General features: G+C 43.7%; 1 protein-coding gene across 2 annotated transcripts; it reads right to left on the bottom strand.

The window, feature by feature from the left end:
• Window positions 1-23,434, bottom strand: zyg11l (zyg-11 family member, cell cycle regulator, like). 2 transcript variants are annotated; one of them, XM_020467551.2, is made up of 14 exons: window positions 23,140-23,434; window positions 22,424-22,592; window positions 21,372-22,183; window positions 21,020-21,163; window positions 20,683-20,859; window positions 10,355-10,419; window positions 10,121-10,220; window positions 9,853-9,903; window positions 8,383-8,544; window positions 8,251-8,298; window positions 7,468-7,668; window positions 7,333-7,385; window positions 787-884; window positions 1-569 (listed from the first exon to the last, which is right to left on the bottom strand). In XM_020467551.2, exons 1-14 carry the CDS (start codon window positions 23,140-23,142, stop codon window positions 379-381), a joined length of 2,274 nt encoding a protein of 757 aa, XP_020323140.1. In that variant the 5' UTR covers window positions 23,143-23,434; the 3' UTR covers window positions 1-378. The 2 variants fall into 2 exon arrangements, with proteins under 2 accessions (XP_020323140.1, XP_020323141.1); XM_020467552.2 differs by lacking the exon at window positions 8,251-8,298 and having other exon boundaries at window positions 23,140-23,417.
• Between the last annotated feature and the right edge of the window lie 187 nt (window positions 23,435-23,621).

Below are 23,621 nucleotides of genomic sequence, written 5' to 3'. Positions count from 1 at the left end.
TTTGTTGATACATTCCTGTTTAATGAGGAGAGCTGATTATTCTTGTCTCTTTGAAAGTTGTTTTAATTATCGACTAAAAATAGCTCTGCTATTCTTTTTAAAAGCAGCAACTATGCAGTTATCCAGGTCACTTACTTCTAGAACAACTCCAGTGATATTTTAGAATGTTGTTGTTGAACAATTATTTCTACAGCTAGGTATTGAGGAGTCTGTCACAGTGTCTTTCTGAGCATTTAACACAAAATATTTATTTTCCTAATTCCCACCAATGCAACTACTAAAAAATACATATAGTCGACTGTACACAGAAAGAGATGTCAGATATCCCATTCATATTTTAACACACCTGTGACTCAGGGGTCAAGGGTCACAGATCCATCATGATCTCCCATGATGTCCCTTTTCTGTCTGTGTTCTCAGGGGATTGCTGGTGGTCTGGTGGCGCTCCACCATACCCAAGATGCTCTCTGCCATCCCTCTGACATTGCTGTGGGTGTCAAGGTCAGAGGACAATGTCTTTAGGAGTTCCACTGCCCCCTCCACCTGGAGCATATGGCAGTACTGCACACCTGGAATAAAATAGAATCACACATTATATACAATGCATTTAAAGCACCTCAGTAATATAGACAAACTAGTGAGGGAACACCTCAGGCCACACACATTCTATGTGATCAAAGGACTATGCATGTGCCTATAGCCCAGTATCTTACAGCTATCTTCAAGTTATTGAAATAGTTCCCCAAATTATACCATGTACTGTAAATGACACACACACCCCCTCACCGTTCTGAGTGCAGACGAGATGCATAGCCCAGACAGCCCATAGCTGCACTCCAGCAGGCTGAGAGGTCTGAAGCAAGGAGAAGAACGGCCGAAACGACCTGAGAGAGGAAGGGAAATAAGTAAGGAGGAAGGGAGAGAAAGAGAGATGCACAGTGAGAGGAAGAGAGAGAGAGAAGTCATGCAGAAGAACGGCTCCTGACTTGTTATAAGTTTTTGGTTGTTAAGAGCGAGATTGACACGATTAAATGAGCAAAAAATGTATAGGTAATCAAATTGTACAACTGAAGATCAACACAGGCGGAAAAGATTGACAGAGAGTGAGTTAAAATACCAATCTTAATCGTGGTAGCTAGCCAAATTAAAATCTGTCAACTAGTTTACCATCTAGCTCTAACTGTTTACTGCTGGTAACCATAGCAACATGGCCACCGAGGCAGTGCCAGCAGCACCAGAGACAGAGCCCCCCCCCCCCCTTTTGAATATCCAGCAGAAATCAGAGAAGGGAAGAATCCATTTTAAACACAGAATTGTGAGGGAGAAACCAGAAACTTTGTTTGCCGACTGCTCACAAAACAGGACTGTTTCAAACCTGTTATTTTACACAGACCCACTACTGCCTGGCATACAGCTGTAACCAGGCATTTCAGCTGTATCACAAAGAAAGGCATCTGCAAGTGAAGGCAAATCCACATGTTTGAGGACAGCGATAAGGACCAGGAAAACAGGTTTCTGACGGTGAACATGTACCAGAACGGCACTGTCATGGTCCAGGGCAGTGAGGCTGCACTCAGCTCTGTTGTGCAGGACTTCCCCACCCTAACGAAGATAGCAGAAAGCAAAAAAGACAAGGGCAGCACCCCGACCTCTCCCCTCACCTCAGGCACCCCAACAGCAGGACCATCATCCCCCCTGCCTGCCTACAACCACCAGAGCCAAGACCACACTACCATCAGCATGTTGAGAGACAGGCTGGCTCTGTTAGAGGTATGGGTTACTGAGCTGAAGGAGCAGCCCCCCAGCTACACTATCATCTGCCTGCTGAGAGACAGGCTGGATCTGTTAGAGGTATGGGTTACTGAGCTGAAGGAGCAGCCCCCCAGCTACACTTACCATCAGCCTGCTGAGAGACAGGCTGGCTCTGTTAGAGGTATGGGTTACTGAGCTGAAGGAGCAGCCCCCCAGATACACTACCATCAGCCTGCTGAGAGACAGGCTGGCTCTGTTAGAGGTATGGGTTAATGAGCTGAAGGAACAACCCCCCCAGCTACACCACCATCAGCCTGCTGAGAGACAGGCTGGCTCTGTTAGAGGTATTAATCGGAATGGCCGATTAATTAGGGACGATTTCAAGTTTTCATAACAATCGGAAATCGGTATTTTTGGCCGCCGATTAAAAAATAATATATTTTTTAGAATTTTGTAATATATTTTTATACCTTTTATTTAACTAGGCAATTCAGTTAAGAACACATTCTTATTTTCAAGGACGGCCTAGGAATGGTGGGTTAACTGCCTCGTTCAGGGGCAGAACGACAGATTTTCACCTTGTCAGCTCGGGGGATCCAATCTTGCAACCATCCAGTTAACTTGTCCAACGCTATAACGACCTGCCTGCCTCTCTCTCGTTGCATTCTACAAGGAGACTGCCTGTTACGCGAATGCAGTAAGCCAAGGTAAGTTGCTAGCTAGCATTAAATTTATCTTATAAAAAACAATCAATCATAATCACTAGTTAACTACACATGGTTGATGATATTACTAGATATTATCTAGCGTGTCCTGCGTTGGATATAATCTGACTGAGTATTTAAGCATACAAGTATCTAAGTATCTGACTGAGCGATGGTAGGCGGAAGTAGGCGTGTAAACATTCATTCAAACAGCACTTTCGTGCGTTTTGCCAGCAGCTCTTCGTTGTGCGTCAAGCATTGCGCTGTTTATGACTTCAAGCCTATCAACTCCCGAGATGAGGCTGGTGTAGCCGATGTGAAATGGCTAGCTAGTTAGCGCGCGCTAATAGCGTTTCAAATGTCACTCGCGCTGAGCCTTGGGGTGGTTGTTTCCCTTGCTCTACATGAGTAACGCTGCTTCGATGGTGGCTGTTGTCGTTGTGTTGCTGGTTCGAGCCCAGGAAGGAGCAAGGAGAGGGACGGAAGCTATACTGTTACACTGGCAATACTAAAGTGCCTATAAGAACATCCAATAGTCAAAGGTTAATGAAATACAAATGGTATAGAGGGAAATAGTCCGATAATTCCTATAATAACTACAACATAAAACGTCTTACCTGGGAATATTGAAGACTCATGTTAAAAGGAACCACCAGCTTTCATATGTTCTCATGTTCTGAGCAAGGAACTGAAATGCTAGCTTTCTTACATAGCACATATTGCACTTTTACTTTCTTCTCCAACACTTTGTTTTTGCATTATTTAAACCAAATTGAACATGTTTCATTATTTACTTGAGGCTAAATTGATTTTCTTGATGTATTATATTAAGTTAAAACAAGTGTTCATTCAATATTGTTGTAATTGTCATTATTACAAATAAAAATAAAAATATCGTCTGATTAATCGGTATCGGCTTTTTTGGTCCTCCAATAATCGGTATCAGTATCGGCGTTGAAAAATCATAATCGGTCGACCTCTACCCACAACCCACCCCCAAACCGACAACATTTTACCCACATCCCCAGTCAACAAGGAGACTCACATGTGGACACCTACTACAGAGATAAGCTCTCTGGCCCCCCCTGACACACCCCCACACACCCCTCCATGTACACAGGGCCTGTGTACTCCAGCCCCAGACCGTAAACGCACTAATCTGGTAAAACCCACTGAGGTGGCCATCCTCATTGACTCAAATGGGAAATTCATCCAAGAAGATAAACTCTTCCCCCAACACAAGGTGTGCAAAATGTGGTGCCCAAAAACACAGAATGCACTCCACATCCTGTCCCAGCCTGACTTTGGCACACCAGGCCACATTATTATTCACACCGGTACCAACAACCTGTGAGAGGAGCTGGAGAGAGTATGCAGCCTGGTCAACAGAGTAGCAGAGTAGCCTCTGAGTGGTTCCCCAACTCCCACATCACCATCTCCACTCTGCTGCCCCGCAAAGACTTTCATCCCTGTACCATTCAGAATGTCAATGCTGACATCACCAGAGGGTGTGGCCTACTCCCGAACTTACACGTTGCTCACCACCCAACAATCTCCCCAGAGCATCTGCATGACCACTCCCACCTGAGGAAGCAGACAGTAGGGGTGTCTGCCAAGTCTCTAAAGGACGCGGCACTTGGTAGACAAACACCCCATGATGTACTGGGCAGATGACCACCCAGAGACCCCTACCAGGCCACTGCACCAACAAGGGGCCCCAGGCCCCTTCATGCCACACCAGACCCAGCGCACCCCACAGGCCCCACCCACCACCAGAGCATCACCACTTCCATCGGCTTAGTCAGACCGGACCGGGCCAAGTCTACTACCCCCGCACCAGACCACCACCCCTACCAGACCAGAGAGGAAGCCCCACGGCCCAGAACTGGCCCTCCTCCACTTCACTGGGCCCAGTCTACTACCCCGCACCAGACCACCACCCCTACCAGACCAGAGAGGAAGCCCCACGGCCCAGAACTGGCCCTCCTCCACTTCACTGGGCCCAACAGCAGGACCAACGCAGCTGTGCAGAGGTCGTCAGAGGACAGGAGAACCCTCTAGAATTAAGTGAGATTAAACAGCTCCTCCAATACATCCACACACACACACACACACACACACACACACACACACACGCAGTACTAGAATTGACTTGTTCCATGAATAGGAATATTTATCGTTGTCTCTGATTGGGGATCCTATTTAGGTTGCCATTTTCCATTTTGGATTTGTGGGTTATTATTCTATGTTTAGTTGCCTGTTCGCACTAGTCATATTGCTTCACGGTTCGTTTTGTTATTTTGTATAGTTTTGTTCAGTGTTGCATTCGTTTAATAAAATAGAATGTACGCTTATCCCACTGCGCCTTGGTCTCCTTATGACGACCGTGACACTTCCAAAAAGCATTTGATTCTATTTGGCAGACAGGACTGTTCTACAAAGTTATTGAAAGTGGTGTAGGGGGTAAAACATATGACATAATTAAATCAATGTATACTGGCAATACGTGCAGCATTAAAATTGTCAAGAAAAGAACAGAATTCTTTAACCAGGGGCAGGACCTTCGTCAGGGTTGTAATCTGAGCCCTGCACTCTTCAATATTTACATCAACAAATTGGCCACTATTCTAGAAAAATCCTCAGCCCCTGGTGTGAGTCTCCACAACTCAGAGGTTAAATGCCTACTCTTCGCAGATGACCTATGCCTGCTGTCACCCACAGCACATGGCATACAGCAGAGCCTGGACCTGCTAGAGCAGTACTGCCAGACCTGGGCCCTGGCAGTAAATCACAAAAATACTAAAATAATGATTTTCCAGAGAAGATCCAGATCTCAGGGAATTAGACCAAAGTTCTCAATTGGTACACAATATATAGAGTAGTGCACACACTACAATTACTAAGGTTTAAAAATAAGCTCAACTGGACACCTTAATGAGGCAGTGAATGAGCTGAGAGAGAAAGCATGTAGAGGATTCTACGCCATTAAAAAACAAATACCTATTCAAATTTGGCTAAAACTAATTGATTGTGTCATTGAAACAATTGCACTTTATGGCAGCGAGGTGTGGGGTCCACTTGCAAAACAAGATTTCACCAAATGGGACAAACACCCAATTGAAACCCTGCATGCAGAGTTCTGTAAGATTCTCCTACATGTCCACAGGAAAACTACAAACAATGCATGCAACTCAAAAAAGAGCAAATAGGTTTTTGGAAACATCTAAAATACAGTGACCCCCTCTCATATCACTACCAAGCCCTGCAATGCCAAGAGCTGAGCAAAGAAAATAGTCTCCTCATCCAGCTGGTCCTGGGGCTGAGTTCACAAACCTGTTCTACTAACACACTGAAGCCTCAGGACCAGAACATCCAATCAATCAGGATAAACCAAATTCCAACACACTCAAAACAAAACTACATTGCTTATTGGGAAAGACAAGCACAAAGCAAAATGCAGTGCTATCTGGCCCTATATCGATAGTACACCGTGGCTAACTCTTTGACCATGGTTACTGATCAAAAACCTTGACAAAGTACAGGCTCAGTGAGCACAGCCTTGCCATTGAGAAGGGTAGACACAGGAAAACCTGGCTCACTGTAGAGGAAAGGCTGTACAACCACTGCACAACAGCAGAACCTGAGACAGAGCTGCATTTCTTGACAAAATGTCAAAAATATAAAACAATTAGAAAGTGTAATTTCCACACATTTGAAACCCTTATTCAAGGGTTCAAAGACCTCTTTGATGAGAATACCTGTCCTGTTGGGGGAGGACACAGAGAGCTGTGGGTTGGCAGCGCACTACATTGCTGCCTGCAATAAGATGAGGGACAGTGTCTGACAGACCAATCAACCTGCACATGTCCTCTACTGTATGCTTATTGTTATTGTTCAATGTATGGTTATTTTGACCCTTGGTTATTGTTGTTACTGTTGTCCCATTGACAATGTTGATTCTTATTATCTTAATATTATAAATATCCTAGGTAAGCTTTGGCAATATGTACATTGTTACGTCATGCCAATAAAGCAAATTGAATTGAATTGAGAGCGAGAGAGAGAGAAACAGAGAGAGAGAGAGAGAAACAGAGAGAGAGAAACAGAGAGAAACGGAGAGAGAGGAACAGAGAGAGGAACAGAGAGAGAAACAGAGAGGAACAGCGAGAGAGGAACAGAGAGAAACAGAGAGAAACACAGAGAGAGAGAGAGAGAGAGAAACACAGAGAGAGAGAGAGAAGCACAGAGAGAGAGAAACACAGAGAGAGAGAAACAGAGAGAGAGAGAGCTAGAGAGAGAGGAACAGAGAGAGAGGAACAGAGAGAGGAACAGAGAGAGAGAGGAACAGAGGGAAAGGAGAGGTTGAGAGAGAGGGAGAGAGGGAGAGATGGAGAGGGGGGAGAGAGAGAGAGAGAGAGAGAGAGGAACATAGAGAGAGAGAGAGCATGAACAGAGAGAGAGAGAGATGAACAGAGAGAGAGAGAGAGAGGTTGTGGACAGGTGTCTTTTATACTGATAACAAGTTCAAACAGGTGCCATTAATATAGGTAACGAGTAGAGGACAGAGGAGTTACAGGTCTGTGAGAGCCAGAAATATTGCTTGTTTGTAGGTGACCAAATACTTATTTTCCACCCATAATTTGCAAATAAATTCATTAAAAATCCTACAATGTGATTTTCTGGATTTTTTTTTCTTCTCATTTTGTCTGTCATAGTTGAAGTGTACCTATGATGAAAATTACAGGCCTCTCTCGCCTTAAGTGGGAGAACTTGCACAATTGGTGACTGACTAAATACTTTTTTGCCCCACTGTATATGATTTATATGGCTTCTCTGAGTAGCTCAGACATATAGACAGACAGGCAGTCAGTCTTACCTGTAGGACACCATCTCACGCTCAGGGAGGGCCCAGGTCAGTATGGCAGCATGCTGTCGAAAGTAAAGACAGGTAATTGGAGTAAAGAAAACACTGATATGCGCACACACACACACACACACACACACACTGTACCAGCTGTTCCAGTATGGTTTGTCGGAGCCCCTGGTCTAGGGTCCATGCATCCTGTCTGGAGGTGAGGTGGGCCAGGACGCCCCCAGCAAAGTAGCTGACCCCCACCTCCACCTGGGGCCCCTGGAGCAGGGTCACTACATGCTCCAACAGGTCCTCCTGCATCATGTCTGCCTGCAGCTCTTCCACCTCTGCTATGTTGTTCTGGACCACAGAGAGACCAGGAACCATATTCATCAATCGACTCAGAGTAGTAGATCTGAACTAGGAGCAGGTCCCCCTGTCCATATAATCGTATTCATATTGATCTAAAACACAAAACTGATCCTACATCAGCACTCTCACTCTGAAATGGTTTATAAATACTTGCCCTGAGTAGTGTTCAGTAGGAATGAAACAGAAGAAAACGCTCCCAAACAGAGTAAAATAGGGATGTACTATCTGATCCTATTACACATACTTTCAAATGTTTGGCTGTGGTGTGCCCTAATGAACCCAGGCGCAGGGTGGAGGGAGACAGAACACCATGGACCATCAACAGATAAACGCTTCCAGTTTTTATGATGTGGTTGTGTCTGTCCCTTGTTTATCTTTACTGGCTCAAACAAAATAGAAGTGGTTTTGATTACAGAAACATGCATTTTCTCTGTGCAATTATGACTTGAGCATACAACCCAAAGTGTAACATAACACATGTCAATAATATGCACAATGATAATGTAGAAAAATCAGAGCACTGACATACTCAAACAAACAACTGCAACATGTTGAAACAGAAAGACCTACTAGAAGACCTAGAACTTTCTGCTGTATAGAAGATTCAGAAGAGTAGGTCTGCAAGGCAAGAGGGAGAGAACAATTCATTGAATGGTTCCACCATTTCAACTCTGAATGTGTGTGTGTGTGTGCTTCTCCTACCTCCAGCACCTCCTCGTAAAGCTCCAGGCCCTGACACTGGATGAAGTGTCGCGAGGCAGTGGGTGTCTCATCAGTCAGGTTCCACAGAGCACTCAGGGCAAACTTCAGAGTGGAGTCCACTACTCCTGCCATGGCTTTCTGTTGCACTATACCCAGCAGCTGCTGTTAGAGGGGAGAGAGAGAGACAAAGAGAGAGAGGAGGGTGAGAGAGAGGAGGGTGAGAGAGAGGAGGAGAGATAGAGGTGAGGGGGAAGAGAGGAATAGAGAGAGAGGAGTCAGGGGGAGAGAGAGAGGTGAGAAGGAGAGAGGAGGAGAGATAGAGGTGAGGGAGAGAGGAAGAGGGGTCAGGTGAAGGGGAGAGAGAGAGGAGAGAGAGGTGAGGGGGGAGGCAGAGAAAGGGTGAGATGAGGTTAGGGGGGGAAGAGGGTGAGGTGAGGGGGGGAAAGGGTGCGATCAGGTGAGGGTGAGATGAGGGGGGGGTGAGGTGAGGGGGGAAGAGGGTGAGATGAGGTTAGGGGGGAGAGGGTGAGGTGAGGGGGAAAAGGGTGAGATCAGGTGAGGGTGAGATGAGGGGAGGAAGAGGGTAAGATGAGGTGAGGGGAAGAGGGTGAAATTAGGTGGGGGGGAAGAGGGTGAGATGGGGGGGGGTTGAGGTGAGGGGGAAGAGGGTGAGATCAGGTGAGGGTGAGATGAGGAAGAGGGTAAGATGAGGTGGGGGGGTGAGATGAGAGGAGGGGGGGAGGGGGAGGTGAGGGGGAGGGGGAGGTGAGGTGAGGTGGGTGAGATGAGGTGAGGGAGGGGGTGAGATGATGTGAGGGGGGGGTGAGATGAGGTGAGGGGGGAGGGAGGGTGAGGTGAGATGAGAGGAGGATGAGGTGAGGGTGAGGGGGAGGGGGAGGTGAGGTGGAGATGAGGTGAGGTGAGGGAGGGTGAGATAAAGGAGAGGTGAGGGGTGAGAGATAAAGGAGAGGTGAGGGGGTGAGAGATAAAGATGAAGCGAGGGGGAGAGAGATAAAAGAGAGGTGAGGGGGAGAGAGATAAAAGAGAGGTGAGGGGGAGAGAGATAAAGATGAAGCGAGGGGGAGAGAGATAAAGATGAAGCGAGGGGGAGAGAGATAAAGATGAAGCAAGGGGGAGAGAGATAAAGATGAAGCGAGGGGGAGAGAGATAAAGATGAAGCGAGATGAAGCGAGGGGGAGAGAGATAAAGATGAAGCGAGGGGGAGAGAGATAAAGATGAAGCGAGATGAAGCGAGGGGGAGAGAGATAAAGATGAAGCGAGGGGGAGAGAGATAAAGATGAAGCGAGGGGGAGAGAGATAAAGATGAAGCGAGGGGGTGAGAGATAAAGATGAAGCGAGGGGGTGAGAGATAAAGATGAAGCGAGGGGGAGAGAGATAAAGATGAAGCGAGGGGGAGAGAGATAAAGATGAAGCGAGGGGGAGAGGAAAATGGAGGGACAGATTTCTTACCTTCATAATAAATATATCAGCCCCCAGCTGTGTGGTCTGCTCTGTAGACAGCTGCAGAGAGACAAACTGTTTCAACAAATGATCTTAGCAACATAAGCCACGGCCAACTGCCCATGGAGTCCAGTACATCAAACCTATTCTCAGTCAAAATTCAGGTCCATGGGGGGGTATGGGGTCCATGGGGGGTATGGGGTGAACTACTTTGCCAACTTGTATGGAGATGATAAGGTTGAGGAAATAATGCATTTAAAGAAGGGTGGGGACCCACTTTGGCCACTAGTATGGAGATGACGGCCACAGCCATCCTCTGCAGGGTCCGGTCCACGTGACCGCTGAGCCAGTTCATCACCAGCTTGGCTGCTTCGAACCTGACAGGGACACAGCAGTGAGATCCTATAAAACCTAGGACTTAACCCTAACTTAAGATCTGTACACATAACTCAAGGTTTCGATTTAATTGATTTAGATTGATTTCAATTCACCAGGCTATGGACAGACTGACCTGTCAAAAGGGACGTCCTGAAGGATGGTGTCACTGCAGAGCACCAGCAGGCAGTTCTTCTGTAACTGGAAAAGGGGAAGCACAGGCTTTGGTTATAATAATAATTTGATGTGTCCCTTTCAGGAAACTCATCAGCAAAACATCACCACATAATGCATAAGTAAATAAATATACGGAACAAACATATAAACGCAACATGCATCAGAGTTACAGTTCATATAAGAAAATTAGTCAATTGAAATAAATAAATTAGGCCCTAATCTATGGATTTCACATGACTGGGCAGGGATGCAGCCATGGGTGGGCATAGGCCCACCCACTTGGCAGCCAGGTCCACCCACTGGGGAGCCAGGGCCAGCCAATCAGAATGAGGTTTTTTTACAGACAGAATACTAAAACTCACAAGTTGAGAAACGGGTAAAAATCACATACGTTTCCACAGTGGGGCAAAAAAGTATTTAGTCAGCCACCAATTGTGCAAGTTCTCCCACTTAAAAATATGAGAGAGGCCTGTAATTTTCATCATAGGTACACTTCAACTATGACAGACAAAATTAGATTTTTTTTTTCTCCAGAAAATCTAATTGTAGGATTTTTTATTAATTTATTTGCAAATTATGGTGGAAAATAAGTATTTGGTCACCTACAAACAAGCAATATTTCTGGCTCTCACAGACCTGTAACAACTTCTTTAAGAGGCTTCTCTGTCGTCCACTCGTTACCTGTATTAATGGCACCTGTTTGAACTTGTTATCAGTATTAAAGACACCTGTCCACAACCTCAAACAGTCACACTCCAAACTCCACTATGGCCAAGACCAAAGAGCTGTCAAAGGACACCAGAAACAAAATTGTAGACCTGCACCAGGCTGGGAAGACTGAATCTGCAATAGGTAAGCAGCTTGGTTTGAAGAAATCAACTGTGGGAGCAATTATTAGGAAATGGAAGACATACAAGACCACTGATAATCTCCCTCGATCTGGGGCTCCATGCAAGATCTCACCCCGTGGGGTCAAAATGATCACAAGAACGGTGAGCAAAAATCCCAGAACCACACAGGGGGACCTAGTGAATGACCTGCAGAGAGCTGGGACCAAAGTAACAAAGCCTACCATCAGCAAGGGCATTGAAGATGAAACGTGGCTGGGTCTTTCAGCATGACAATGATCCCAAACACACCGCCCGGGCAACGAAGGAGTGGCTTTGTAAGAAGCATTTCAAGGTCCTGGAGTGGCCTAGCCAGTCTCCAGATCTCAAACCCATAGAAAATCTTTGGAGGGAGTTGAAAGTCCGTGTTGCCCAGCAACAGCCCCAAAACATCACTGCTCTAGAGGAGGTCTGCATGGAGGTTTGGCCCAAAATACCAGCAACAGTGTGTGAAAACCTTGTGAAGACTTACAGAAAACGTTTGACCTCTGTCATTGCCAACAAAGGGTATATAACAAAGTATTGAGATAAACTTTTGTTATTGACCAACTTTTGTTATTGCAAATAAATTCATAAAAAATCCTACAATGTGATTTTCTGGATTTTTTTTCTCATTTTGTCTGTCATAGTTGAAGTGTACCTATGATGAAAATTACAGGCCTCTCTCATCTTTGTAAGTGGGAGAACTTGCACAATTGGTGGCTGACTAAATACTGTTTTGCCCCACTATATATCTCTCATCCCCTTTGAATGAGCGCAACCAAACAAAGCTAATCTCCAAAATATCAAAATGTGCAGTCAAAATAAATTGTGAGCCAGGGCTACACACTGGCTAAATGCAAAACCTATCGACAGCCCACCCTTGAAAGACAATCAGCAACCAAGTTGTCCTTACCACGTACATATCCGATCTCAAGTGGAAACTCCTGCAATATCCGTAGTAATTTTCCTCTCGTGATTTTCCTGAGTGGAATAGCCTCAGGGAAACGAGTGACAGGGCACATAGTGGTTAACAGAAACTCTTTGTTTTGGGCAAAGGACCAACACAATCCATCAGAACCCTGCTGAAAGGTTTGCCAAAAGCAGGAATAGGCTGCAAAGTGGTAACTGGTACAGCTTGGTTTGGTTCACCCATGTAATGGCAAACATAACAGGATTTATAGTAAGACACAACATCTTGTTATACAGACCTGGCTAGAAGAAGTTACGCAAGATACAGTCAAAGCCTAATTGAAACTACAATTTGAGATACACTGTGCCAATCGTCTTGCCCAGAAAGGGTGCGAGAATGCCATGTCCTCATTAGAACACCATCTCTGTCAAAGTAACCCACACGAACTTCATAAAACTCCACCTCTGGACGTATCTCAGCAAAAAGAGGGGAGAGTTAAACATCTTTAATCTGTTCCTCAATCAACTGCTTCCTAAACATTCTATCAACTGTAGGGACCCTCTCTTCCTTCAGTGGTCCTACAAACTCGCTCACCTTTGGGTTTTTCAAAGGAGAGGTCAACTCAGGAGGTTTACCGAAATCAGGATCACTCATAAACGTCTCAGATAGATTGACCATGGTGGGATCGCTGACATCCTCCTCAATACTAGACTTGCTCCAGGTGACTTTCTTAGACATAGTATGTGTAACCGCACACGCTGGGAACACTCTAGGGTACTTCTCTGATAACATCAGGTTCCTCTACTCTGGGTTCTTTACAATTGACAGGACTTGGCACGACCTTCCCTCCATAAAAATAATTTCCCAAAATGAATGACACCTCCATCACCGGTAGGCTAGTCCTCACCCCAACGACGACAGAACCAGAAATTAGACCAGACTCAACTTCCACATTATACAACCCATCTCCGCTATGCACCAACAAAGGCAAAACACCCTCCAAAATGAAGGACTGGGCTGCCCCAGTGTCTCACAGTATCTTCACCGGCTGCATAACAGCATCGCCACTCTGCAGAGACACAAACTCATCTGAAACAAAGGGTTCATACACATCTGATCTAAAATCTTGTTTAGGAGATACATCAGTCCCAACCAGAGACTTAATGGGCTGGAGTGCTCCCACAAGAAGAAATGGCTTTTTCTCCCGCTTATTTTTCTATTTCAACTTAGGACACAGAGACGATGTCTCCATTCTCACAGCAATGTGTCCTTTCTCAATGACAAACTGGCGGATACGAGAAAAAAAAACTGTTTTCTGCCAATCTTTATCGATTGGGCACTGTAGAAAAAGACTGGAATCTTGCAGTAAGGGGTGACTTCTTTGGATTGCTTTTTGCGCATGGATAACTACTGGGTGCTTTGTTAGTGAAGGTATTTTTACGTGTCAATACAAACTCATCTGCAAGGACTGCAGCTTTCGCAAGAGTGAGATCCTAGTGCTCATAAATGTAGGTAGCAACCCTTTCATGAAGGTAATTCTTGAACGGCTCAAGAAGTACAGTGGTTGCTCCTTTCAAAGTTGCGTCATACTGCAGCACACCTTGCGGGCTGCTGCAGCATTCTGTGGCACGTTATCTAATTATCATCCATTTTTTCTGTTAACTTCTTAAGGTATAGGGGGCAGCATTTTCACTTTTGGATAAATAGCGTGCCCAACTTCAACTGCTACTCATGCCAGGAATATAAGATATGCATATTATTAGTAGATTTGGATAGAAATCACTCTGAAGTTTCTAAAACTGTTTGAATCATGTCTGTGTGTATAACAGAACCTATGTAGCAGGCAAAACCCGAGGACTAACCGTTCAGATTTTTGGGGGGTCTCTGTCTGTTCACTGAGATCTCATTGGCAAATGATATTTCTTAGGAACCTGTTTTCAGTTCCTACCACTTCCACTGGATGTCACCAGTCTTTGGAATTTGGTTGAGGTTATTCATTTGTGCAATGAAGAAGTAGGCCATCTAGGAACTGGGTAGCACTGTTGAGAGTGCGCAAGACGTGAAAAGTAGCGTTGGTTTGTTGTCTTCCTGTATTGAACACAGATAGACCCGTCTACAATTTGATCGATTATTAATGTTTAAAAATACCTTAAGTTGTATTACAAAAGTAATTTGAAATATTTTGGCAAAGTTTATAGGCAACTTTTGAAATATTCTGTAGTGACGTTGCGTTTTTTGGAAGCTGTTTTTTTCTGGATCAAACGCGTCAAATAAATGGACATTTGGATATACAGTAGGTAGCCTTTTTCCCCACCTGTATTTGTGGGTAGCTGTCAATTGCCTGTGAGCACGACGTTGGCATCACGTTTTAGTTTGGATGTTTATTGTTTTGTTGGCGACATCTTATAATAAAGAAGTATGTATGCTCACCATGCTGCGCTTTGGTCCACTGTTTCCACCTTAGACGATCGTGACATAATTAACCATATTTTAGCAATTACATTTACTTTTGATACTTAAGTAGATTTAAAACCTAATACTTAGACTTTTACTCAAGTAGTATTTTACTGGGTGACTTTTACTTGAGTAATTTTTTATGAAGGCATCTTTACTTTTACACAAGTATCACAATTGGGTACTTTTTCCACCACTGTCGATAGACTATGACTTTTCAGATTGCCAAGAAGTGCTATCTGCAGGGTTAGCTCCAGGTAAATATTGCAATTCTTCAACCATTCCTGGACCTGTGACCACATTCAAGCTACATGGACAGTACCAAAACAAATTATGTAATGATTCTGCCTCTTTGCTGCAAAATCTGCAGAGCTGGGAAGGTTGTATCTCCCATATAAATAACATTCTGTTGGTTGCAAGAACTCTGTATAATGATTCAAATAAAAAATTCTAAGTTTTGAATCCGGCGTCGTTTTGCGTATCAGTTCATAAACCATGTGCCATGGAATGGTTACGTTAAAAATCTCTTCCCAACTATTTTGCACGGCTGTCAATTTTTTGGTCCTTAAATGAAACTGGTATACTTTTTTGTTTATCACAATTTTATTTAACCAATTATGGTCTTTAATGCATGGGCGACAGACAGGTTCCTTACTTTTTCCCCCTTTCACTTTCCTCTTCCATTGTTGCGATAATGCTGCAATTAGTTGGTTGTAATTTTAGGTAGAGCAGACATTTCCATATGTTTTTAGTTAGCTGCATGTATGACAACTCCACCAGTGGTATTTATGATATCATTTACGAAGATTATACTTTTTTTTTTTATTATTAAAAAATAAACTTTTTTTTTAGCAATTAGTATATTTGAGTTTAACCACAATATTTGTTGTATTAACTTGTTCTCTCTTTTCTGGTGGATTAAATTGAAATTGCAAACAACTTTCTATGGCATGCTTTAAAAATAGCGATATTTGGGAGATTATTTCCTTTTCAAATAACTGAAAGTGAAAGGTTGCAATCTGACTAAAGGGAAAAAGGCCTTTCTTGAACATAGGGTGAGACATTTTTATTAATCTACTAGAGAACCAGTTTGGATTTAAGTATAACTTTGTATAACTGAAACCTATAATGAGAGGTCTAATGCTTTAATATTTAATCATTTCTGCCCTCCAAATTCATATTCATGATATAAATAGGCACGTTAAATTTTGTCTCGCTTGCAATTCCAAATAAAATGTTATATTTTTTCTCATATAATAAAAAAAATTGTTCGCTAGGTGTAAGCAGGACTTTAAGCAAATAGGTCAACTGGGATATGACTAAAGAGTTCATCAGGGTTATTTTTTTACACATATAGAAAGGTATTTACCTTTCCATGGTAGCAAGATCTATTTTTGCTAACTTTCTATAAAAATGTATTGGAGTGAGATCATTTCTTTCTTTCAGGATATGTATACCGAGTATATCCACATATGCAATATAGTACACATCATTTGGTTGTAATCCAGAGAGGTTAGAAAAATAATCTGGCTGTGGAGGGATCCAAGTTGTGGATTTAAAAGAAAACATGAATCAGCAGTGTACAATGACACCTTAGTTTTTACACCCTGTACTTCTAATCCCTTGATATTATTGTTGGATCTGATTTTAATAGCTAACATATCGATGGCCATAATAAATAGATATGCCGATAGTGGATAACCTTGCTTTACTCCTCTTGGCAGTTTAAAACTTTCTGAGAAGTAGCCATTAATTACAATTTTACACCTAGGGTTACTATACATTATTTTAACCCATTTTATAAGAGACTCTCCAAAATGGAAATGTTCCAGGCATTTATACATAAACTCCAGTTGTACTTTATCAGAAGCCTTTTCATAGAAGATAGAAGATTTTTCATAGTATTATATTGTTTCCAGTACTTGCCTTATATTATCTCCAATGTATCGTCCATGTAAAAAACCTGTCCGATTAGAATGAATAATGTCAGACAATACCTTTTTTATTTCTATGCGCTATACATTTTGCTAGAATTTTTGCACCACACCATTGAAGTTTAAGGGGCCTCCAATTCTTTATATTTCCCACTTGTACCCTGTTTCAGTAATAATGGAATCAGACCTTCTTGTTGAGTGTCTGATAATCTACCATTTACATAGGAGTGGTTAAAACATGCTAATAATGGTCCAAAAATAATGGTCCAAAAATTGGTCTGCCATCCAGTGCTGGAGTTTTCCTGGACTTAAAGGCTTTAATTACATCAAGAAGTTCCTCCTCTGTATTTTCACCTTCACATGTGTCTTTCTGTATGGCTGTTCATTTTACATTATTTATAGAAACAAATCTATACAATTAGCTTCGGTTAGAGGAGATGGAGGAGACTGAAACGAAAACATATTCTTAAAGTACTTTGCTTCCTCTTTCTAAATATAATTTGGTGAATCATAGGTGACTGTCATTTGTAACAAGTTTCAGTAAACTCTTTTTGGTAGCAATTCTATGTTGAAGATTTTACTCGCTTTTTATTATCTATGCATAGTCACTTTACCCCTACCTATATGTACAAATTACCTCGACTAACCTGTACTCCCTCACATTGACTCATTACCGGTACCCCCTGTATTTAGCCTAATTATTGTTATTTTATTGTGTAACTTTATATATTTTTTACTTTAGTTTATTTAGTAAATATTTCCTTAACCTATTTTCTTAAAACTGCATTGTTGGTTAAGGGCTTGTAAGTAAGCATTTCACGGCAAGGTCTACACCTGCTGTAATCGGGGCATGTGACAAATACAATTTGATTTGATAATCAAAAAGACATGCTTCTTCCCTTGCAAACTCAACATGGCTTTATGATTGTGTCTTTAGTCATTTACAGAACTGTTGTCTGTATGCCTCTGTTACCAACTCGTAAGCCCAAAGGAAAGCAGCTTTAACAGTGTCATAATCTGAACTCTGGTCAAGAAATAAAGCGGCATACACTTGCGGAGCTTTTCCCAAAATAACACATTGGAGGAGCAGTGACCAAATATCTCACAGCCATTTTAGGGATGTGGCAATCCGCTCAAACTGAGTAAAATACACATCCACCTCCTTCTCGTTGAAAGGCGGTACAAGTCGGCTGTTTCGACCAAGATCAAACTCTGTTGAGGGGGCAGGATGGTCTGACTGGATTTGGAGTGCTTCCAGATCCATCTCCCTTTGTCCCACTGCCAGCTCCATCTCTTTTAATCAAATGGCATGCGCATGTTGTTCTTGTTCTAGTCTGGTTGCACATTCTCGTTGTTTGGCTGCACGCTCATTTTGTCTTTCCCTGTGCCCCAACTCTAATTTCTGTTGTTCAAGCTCACATTTTTGCTCCTACTTTGCCATTAGTTCTAACTGCCTTAGTTGCACCTCTATGGGATGTACTCTACTACCCGTAGCACCCTTTTCATCAGTCTCTCTCTCAGAGAGGATTTCCTCCACCAAAGCAGTACCGATAAACTCTGACTACTGCTTTTGGACTGTCAGATTCGGCTTTGTACATTTATCTAGCATCTCCCATGTAGGGTTTTCCACAAATGCTTCCAGCTTAAAGTCCATGGCTTTATGTTTATTTTACAAGCCTGTGTGATTATACAACTATCAAAATGATTCCACCAATCTTATAACTCCTATGGCTAGAAACTCTACCACAAAAGTTTATTTTGAACACTCAAATATCTGGGCACAGCACATACTCATGGGAAACAAGGTCCCGGATGAGCCCCCATTTTGTTATGTTCCCCAGCTAGAAAACCAAATAATGTTGCTCAAACTGAAGGGGGAACTAAAAAAGAGTCACTGACAACAACCAAAACAAAACAGGTGGGGTTTTAGGAGGGGCTCTAAAAGACACTCATGGGGGTGTCCAATGAAAGTTGACTACTGTAGCAACAACAACTGGAACCTAAAAGACACCCCCCCACCCCCCCGTGGTAGCATCTGGGCCAAATAGCATCTGGGCCAGCACAGGTGAAACACCTTCCCACTATTGAGTTGGCAACCAGCCCAGGAATAACACATACTGACTAATGAAGTGATACCAATTGTTGCGCCCTACGTGCTAACGAGCTATACGTGCTAAAAGTCCAACCTCAAAACATAAATGGAAAAACCCAAACCTGTAACAACACAACAATGTAAATCACAAGCAATACAACAAGAAACAACTAGTGGGGACGAGTGCATTCAGAAAGTATTTAGACAGAAAGTATTTAGACCCCTTGACTTTTCCCACATTTTATGACGTTATAGCCTTATTCTAAAATGGATTGAATTAGATTGTTTCCTCAATCGACACACAATACACCATAAATGTGATATTTAAGTTTTTCATTTTGAATAAATTCGCTAAAATCTCTAAAGACCTGTTTTTGCTTTGTCATTGTGGGGTATGGTGTGTAGATTGATGAGGGAAAAAACCTATTTAAACCATTTTAGAATAAGGCTGTAACGTAACAACATTTGGAAAATATCAAGGGCTCTGTAGACTTTTCGAATGTACTGTACAGTCCATTAAATGCGAGTGGGGAGGGGGGGGGGGGGTCATTGAGCAGAGTTATTTGTTTAACTGTCTAATACTGGTGGGGACAAATGATTTCTGGGCTTTGGCAGGTTTTCTGTACATAAAATCTGTATCGTGGCCTGATGGCCAGCAGCATATCACCCTGCATCCCACTGCTGGCTTGCTTCTGAAGCTAAGCAGTCGTTGGTCCTGGATGGGAGACCAGATGCTGCTGGAAGTGGTGTTGGAGGGCCAGTAGGCCGCACCCTTTCATCTGGTCTAAAAAAAATATCCCAATGCCCCAGGGCAGTGATTGGGGACATTGCCCTGTGTAGCTGTCTTTTGGATGAGACGTTAAACAGGTGTCCTGACACTTTGTGGTCGCTAAAAGATCCCATGGCACTTATTGTAAGAGTAGGGGTGTTAACCTCTGTGTCCTGGCTAAATTCCCAATCTGGCTCTCATACCATCACAGTCACCTAATCATCCCAAATGTACAATTGGCTCATTCATCTCCCCTCCTATAACTGTTCCCCATGTCATTGCTGTAAATGAGAATGTGTTCTCAAGTCAATTTATCTGGTAAAAAAAAGTCAGAGCTGGTAGGGTAGTCCTGGTTGAGTGGGTATGTGAGCTCGGTGGCAATCCTTACTGCCGTCCGGTAGACAGTATTACTTTATATTGTATTTGGCTTAGATGTTTTTTATGGGTACAGGAGAGAGAGTAGCCAACTCTGTGTGATAATTTATGTTTTATGCTTTAAAATTAGCCCAGTTTTTGTTATTTATTAGTTATTATTTTTTAAAGTAATTTTCTAATGGTTGGAGATTTCAGCGTCATGAGTAAGCCTTAAGGATTTCAGTGGTGGTTTAGAATGTGTTTAAATGTCCCTTAAAGAGACCTGTCCCTTAAATTACTTTTGTATACTTTTTAGCCAGTAGTTCTGAAAGTAGCATTCACAAGCCAAAAGTGCAGATATGTGCACCACGTCATTGCTCTCTCCCTCTGCTGTGCGTGCATCATGCTAGCTGTTTCTCAAATGGAGAGAGGCTGAAGCTCATTGACTGGAACTCAAATTGCTAGGGGGCTGGCCTTGAGGTAATACAGTTATTCTGCTCATAGAACATGACTAAACATGCACAAAGAAAGGTCCATATATAAATGACTGGCCTGCATATAGCCCTGACATCAACCCCATCTAACACCTTTGGGATGAATTAGAACACTGACTGCACGCCAGGCCTAATCGTCCAACATCAGTACCCAACCTCACTAATGCCCTTTTGGCTGAATGGAAGCAAGTCCCCACACCAATGTTCCAACATCTAGTAGAAAGTCTTCCCAGAAGAGTGAAGGCTGTTAAAGCAGCAAAGGGGGGACCAACTCCATATTAATGCCCATGATTTTGGAATGAGATGTTCGATGAGCAGGTCTCCACATACTTTTGGTCATGTAGTGCATGTTAAAGTGTGTGTGTGTGTGTGTGTGTGTGTGTGTGTGTGTGTGTGTGTATGGGCCCGAACCTGTTGGTGGCTGGGGAAGCTTCTCATGGCTTCCAGCACCTGATGCACGACTGCGCTGAGCAGGGGGTGGGGCATGCCCACAGCCATGTCTTGATTGGTCAGGTTGAAGACGCAGGCTGAGGCCACCAGCTGGACATGGAGAGACTTTGAGTAGTTCTGCATCCCTCCCAACACCAGCTACAGGGAGGAGAGAAGGGTACCTACATTAGGACTTCATAACACATTCATGACCCATACATAGCACATGTATAAGCAGTACATAAGCTTTTTGTATAAATGCTTATGTCAACAACCACAATTTCAGCCATTTCATATGCAGACATATTCCGACCGTTACCTTCAGGATGTCTGGTCTGGTCTGGTCGTACATGTCGTTAGTCAGCTGGTAGAGATGGACCAGGGCCTCGCGTGTGAAACACTCTCTCTCTCTGTACCTCCTCAGAGATTCACAGATCTGCTTCTCATTGGCCTCGCCGGCCACCTGGAAGACAAACACAAGAAGATTATTCGTCAGTCACTTATTCCTCATTCTTTTGCACATATCTGATAGGCCTGGATAGGTCATAGCTGAAACTACTGCTTACACCTTCACAGCTGTCTCAGATCCACCAAAGCAAGTAAATGACAGCAGGAAGTAGTTGGCATTTTTTGTAATGAACAATAAAATCCCCCCCAGGTGGTCACCTCACCTTTAAGTTATTCTTCCCAGACAGAACGTCACAGGAGCCAGCCCCAGTAGCCAGAAGCCCCAGGAACAAAAGCCCTCTCCTCCCCTCGACGAAGGCAGTGACCGCCCCTTCAGTCACCTTCTTCCTTCCAGACACATCCAGAGACACAAGTGCTGGGAGAATCCCAGAACCCCCCTCCAGAAGCAGCCTCACCGCTTCATCCCCCTCCCCCCCTTCGTCATTCTCTGAGGATGGTGGTGCAGAGACGAAGCGGTCGTCAGAGAGGTCCAGGTGCCTGAGGGCATGGAGCTGGCTAAGGATGGAGATCACTCTGGCGGGTGACATGTCCAGCTGCCTCAGCCCGTGGGCAGTCAGGGATCTCAGGGTAAGCCGGCAACCCAGCAGGGCGCTCAGCTCCGTGACGGGGGTGCTGGAGATGTCCAGGACCTCTAGCTGTGGGAGAGTACAGATGTCCTCCAGGAAGGGGTCTGTGAGGTCTGTGTTGGCCAGGTTAAGTGTCCTCAGGCCCTGCAGAGAGCTGAAGCCTACCTGCTCTTCCTTCACCTCCAGGGACGTCCAGCCCAACTGGAGCCTGCTCAGTGTGAGCCTCTGCAGGCTGGCTCTGCACTCCGGGTTGGAGGCCAGGCCTGAGAGGATGTGGGCACCAGTGAGGCCCCCAGGGACCCCAGAAGCATCCAGCTCCTGCAGCCGGTGAGGGCAGAGGGCCAGACGGAAGGCCTCTGCAGAGAGGGGGGAGGAGCGGACACAAGCTCTGCGCAGACGGAGTTGTTCACAGCTGCGGAAGATACCGACTGTTCTGTCGTTTAGCGTGCCTAGGGGATGAAAAAAGAAGAAGTGAAAACTTGAGGTAAGGCTAAAATGTGGATGAGAACAGTGATGACCGGGAGGTTGACACAACAATATCTTGTTTTAAAAAATTACGTAAAATCAACACATTGAATAGAAATTCCCTTTTTTAAACCCATAGCAGGTTTGTTAACCATTACATTTATTTAATTCCATTTGTGTGTTTTGTTATTGAACATTCTCTGGCGCCCTCCCTCCCTACTCACCCTGAGCAGCCATCTTGTGCAGTAGCTGATCCGCCATTTCCTGTGGGAGCAGTGGGGCCCAGCTGAGCCTCAGGGAGCCATCTGGTTGCGTCCTGCAGAGGGAGTCCAGGCTGAGACACACCTGGGCCAGACACAGCTCAGACAGGGCCACGGGACAGGACTCCTCAGCCTGCAGTCAAACACAGCTGGCTTTGGTTCTGCAGTGCATAACATTGCACCTGATGCAACCACATTTGACATGAATGGATACTTGGTATGTTTCATTTCCATTCAGCAATGATAAATGATTAGGCTTTTAGGTACCTTAATCTGTCACTCTATTTGAAGTGTTTTGTAAGCTAAATAGTTTTCAGAATAAACATTTTACTCAATCAATATTTGATAACTCAAAACTTGTAAAATGTGTAAATATATATATTTTCAACAAGTACTTAGTTATGGCTTTTCTCATGTCGAACAACGAGAGTACGTTCAGAGCCACTGACACTGTGAGTGACACAGTGGTATATGCGATTGCGACATGGCTTGTTTCTAAATTTAACCAGAATAGAGTAGTGGCGCATTAGTTAGTCCCTTTAAATCACCCTCTAATCCTACAGATTTCTTGACCAACCAAGTTGAACAAAAGCAAGGCTCTTGCTATTTTACTATTTGACAGAGACAGCAAGGCAATACGAAAAGGAACTGGGAAGGGGGAAGCCTAATAACTCACTCACCATTTTTCTTTTTAAATAGAAATATTTCCCATCACTTTGCAATATCAAATGACTTAGAGAACAAGCATTGTGGTTCAAATTGCAAGACTATCTTCTGTCGTGGATATGCACATGTATATTCCGTTCTTTTGACATTGGTAAAAATCAAGCTATAAAGTACAGTGTCTAGTGCTAGTCAAATTACTGTTGAATGTTGATACAGCGACAGCAGTTGATCGATAGTTAACGGTGTGTAACTCCAGAGCTCCACGATGTAGAACCCATAGAAATAGTTGATCCACGAGCCGTCGTACTCTAATACCACGTTGTAATTGGTCGGCAGAAGTCAAATGTCATCCAATGGCAACTTCTCTTTCAAGCAGGTGCTATTCCCCTATAATGTTCTACGATACATCATGATCGATTAAATGAAATTTGATTTGCATTCGATAATCAATGCACAATAATTTAGTCTTTAACATTTTAGTACATTTAACTTAGTT

Source organism: Oncorhynchus kisutch, linkage group LG30 (genome assembly GCF_002021735.2).
Source record: "Oncorhynchus kisutch isolate 150728-3 linkage group LG30, Okis_V2, whole genome shotgun sequence".
NCBI classification, from domain to species: Eukaryota; Metazoa; Chordata; class Actinopteri; order Salmoniformes; family Salmonidae; genus Oncorhynchus; species Oncorhynchus kisutch.
Note: the sequence above shows the minus strand (reverse complement) of the source record. Positions and strands in the feature narration are given on the sequence as shown.

What these genes read in the sequence shown, in the direction of transcription:
- zyg11l (XM_020467551.2), bottom strand. An exon ending in TCTCCATACTAGTGGCCAAA is followed by an intron (nt 9,904 to 10,120) that starts GTGGGTCCCCAC and finishes GTCTCTCTGCAG; the next exon opens with CTGTCTACAGAGCAGACCAC. An exon ending in AAACCATACTGGAACAGCTG is followed by an intron (nt 7,386 to 7,467) that starts GTACAGTGTGTG and finishes TACTTTCGACAG; the next exon opens with CATGCTGCCATACTGACCTG.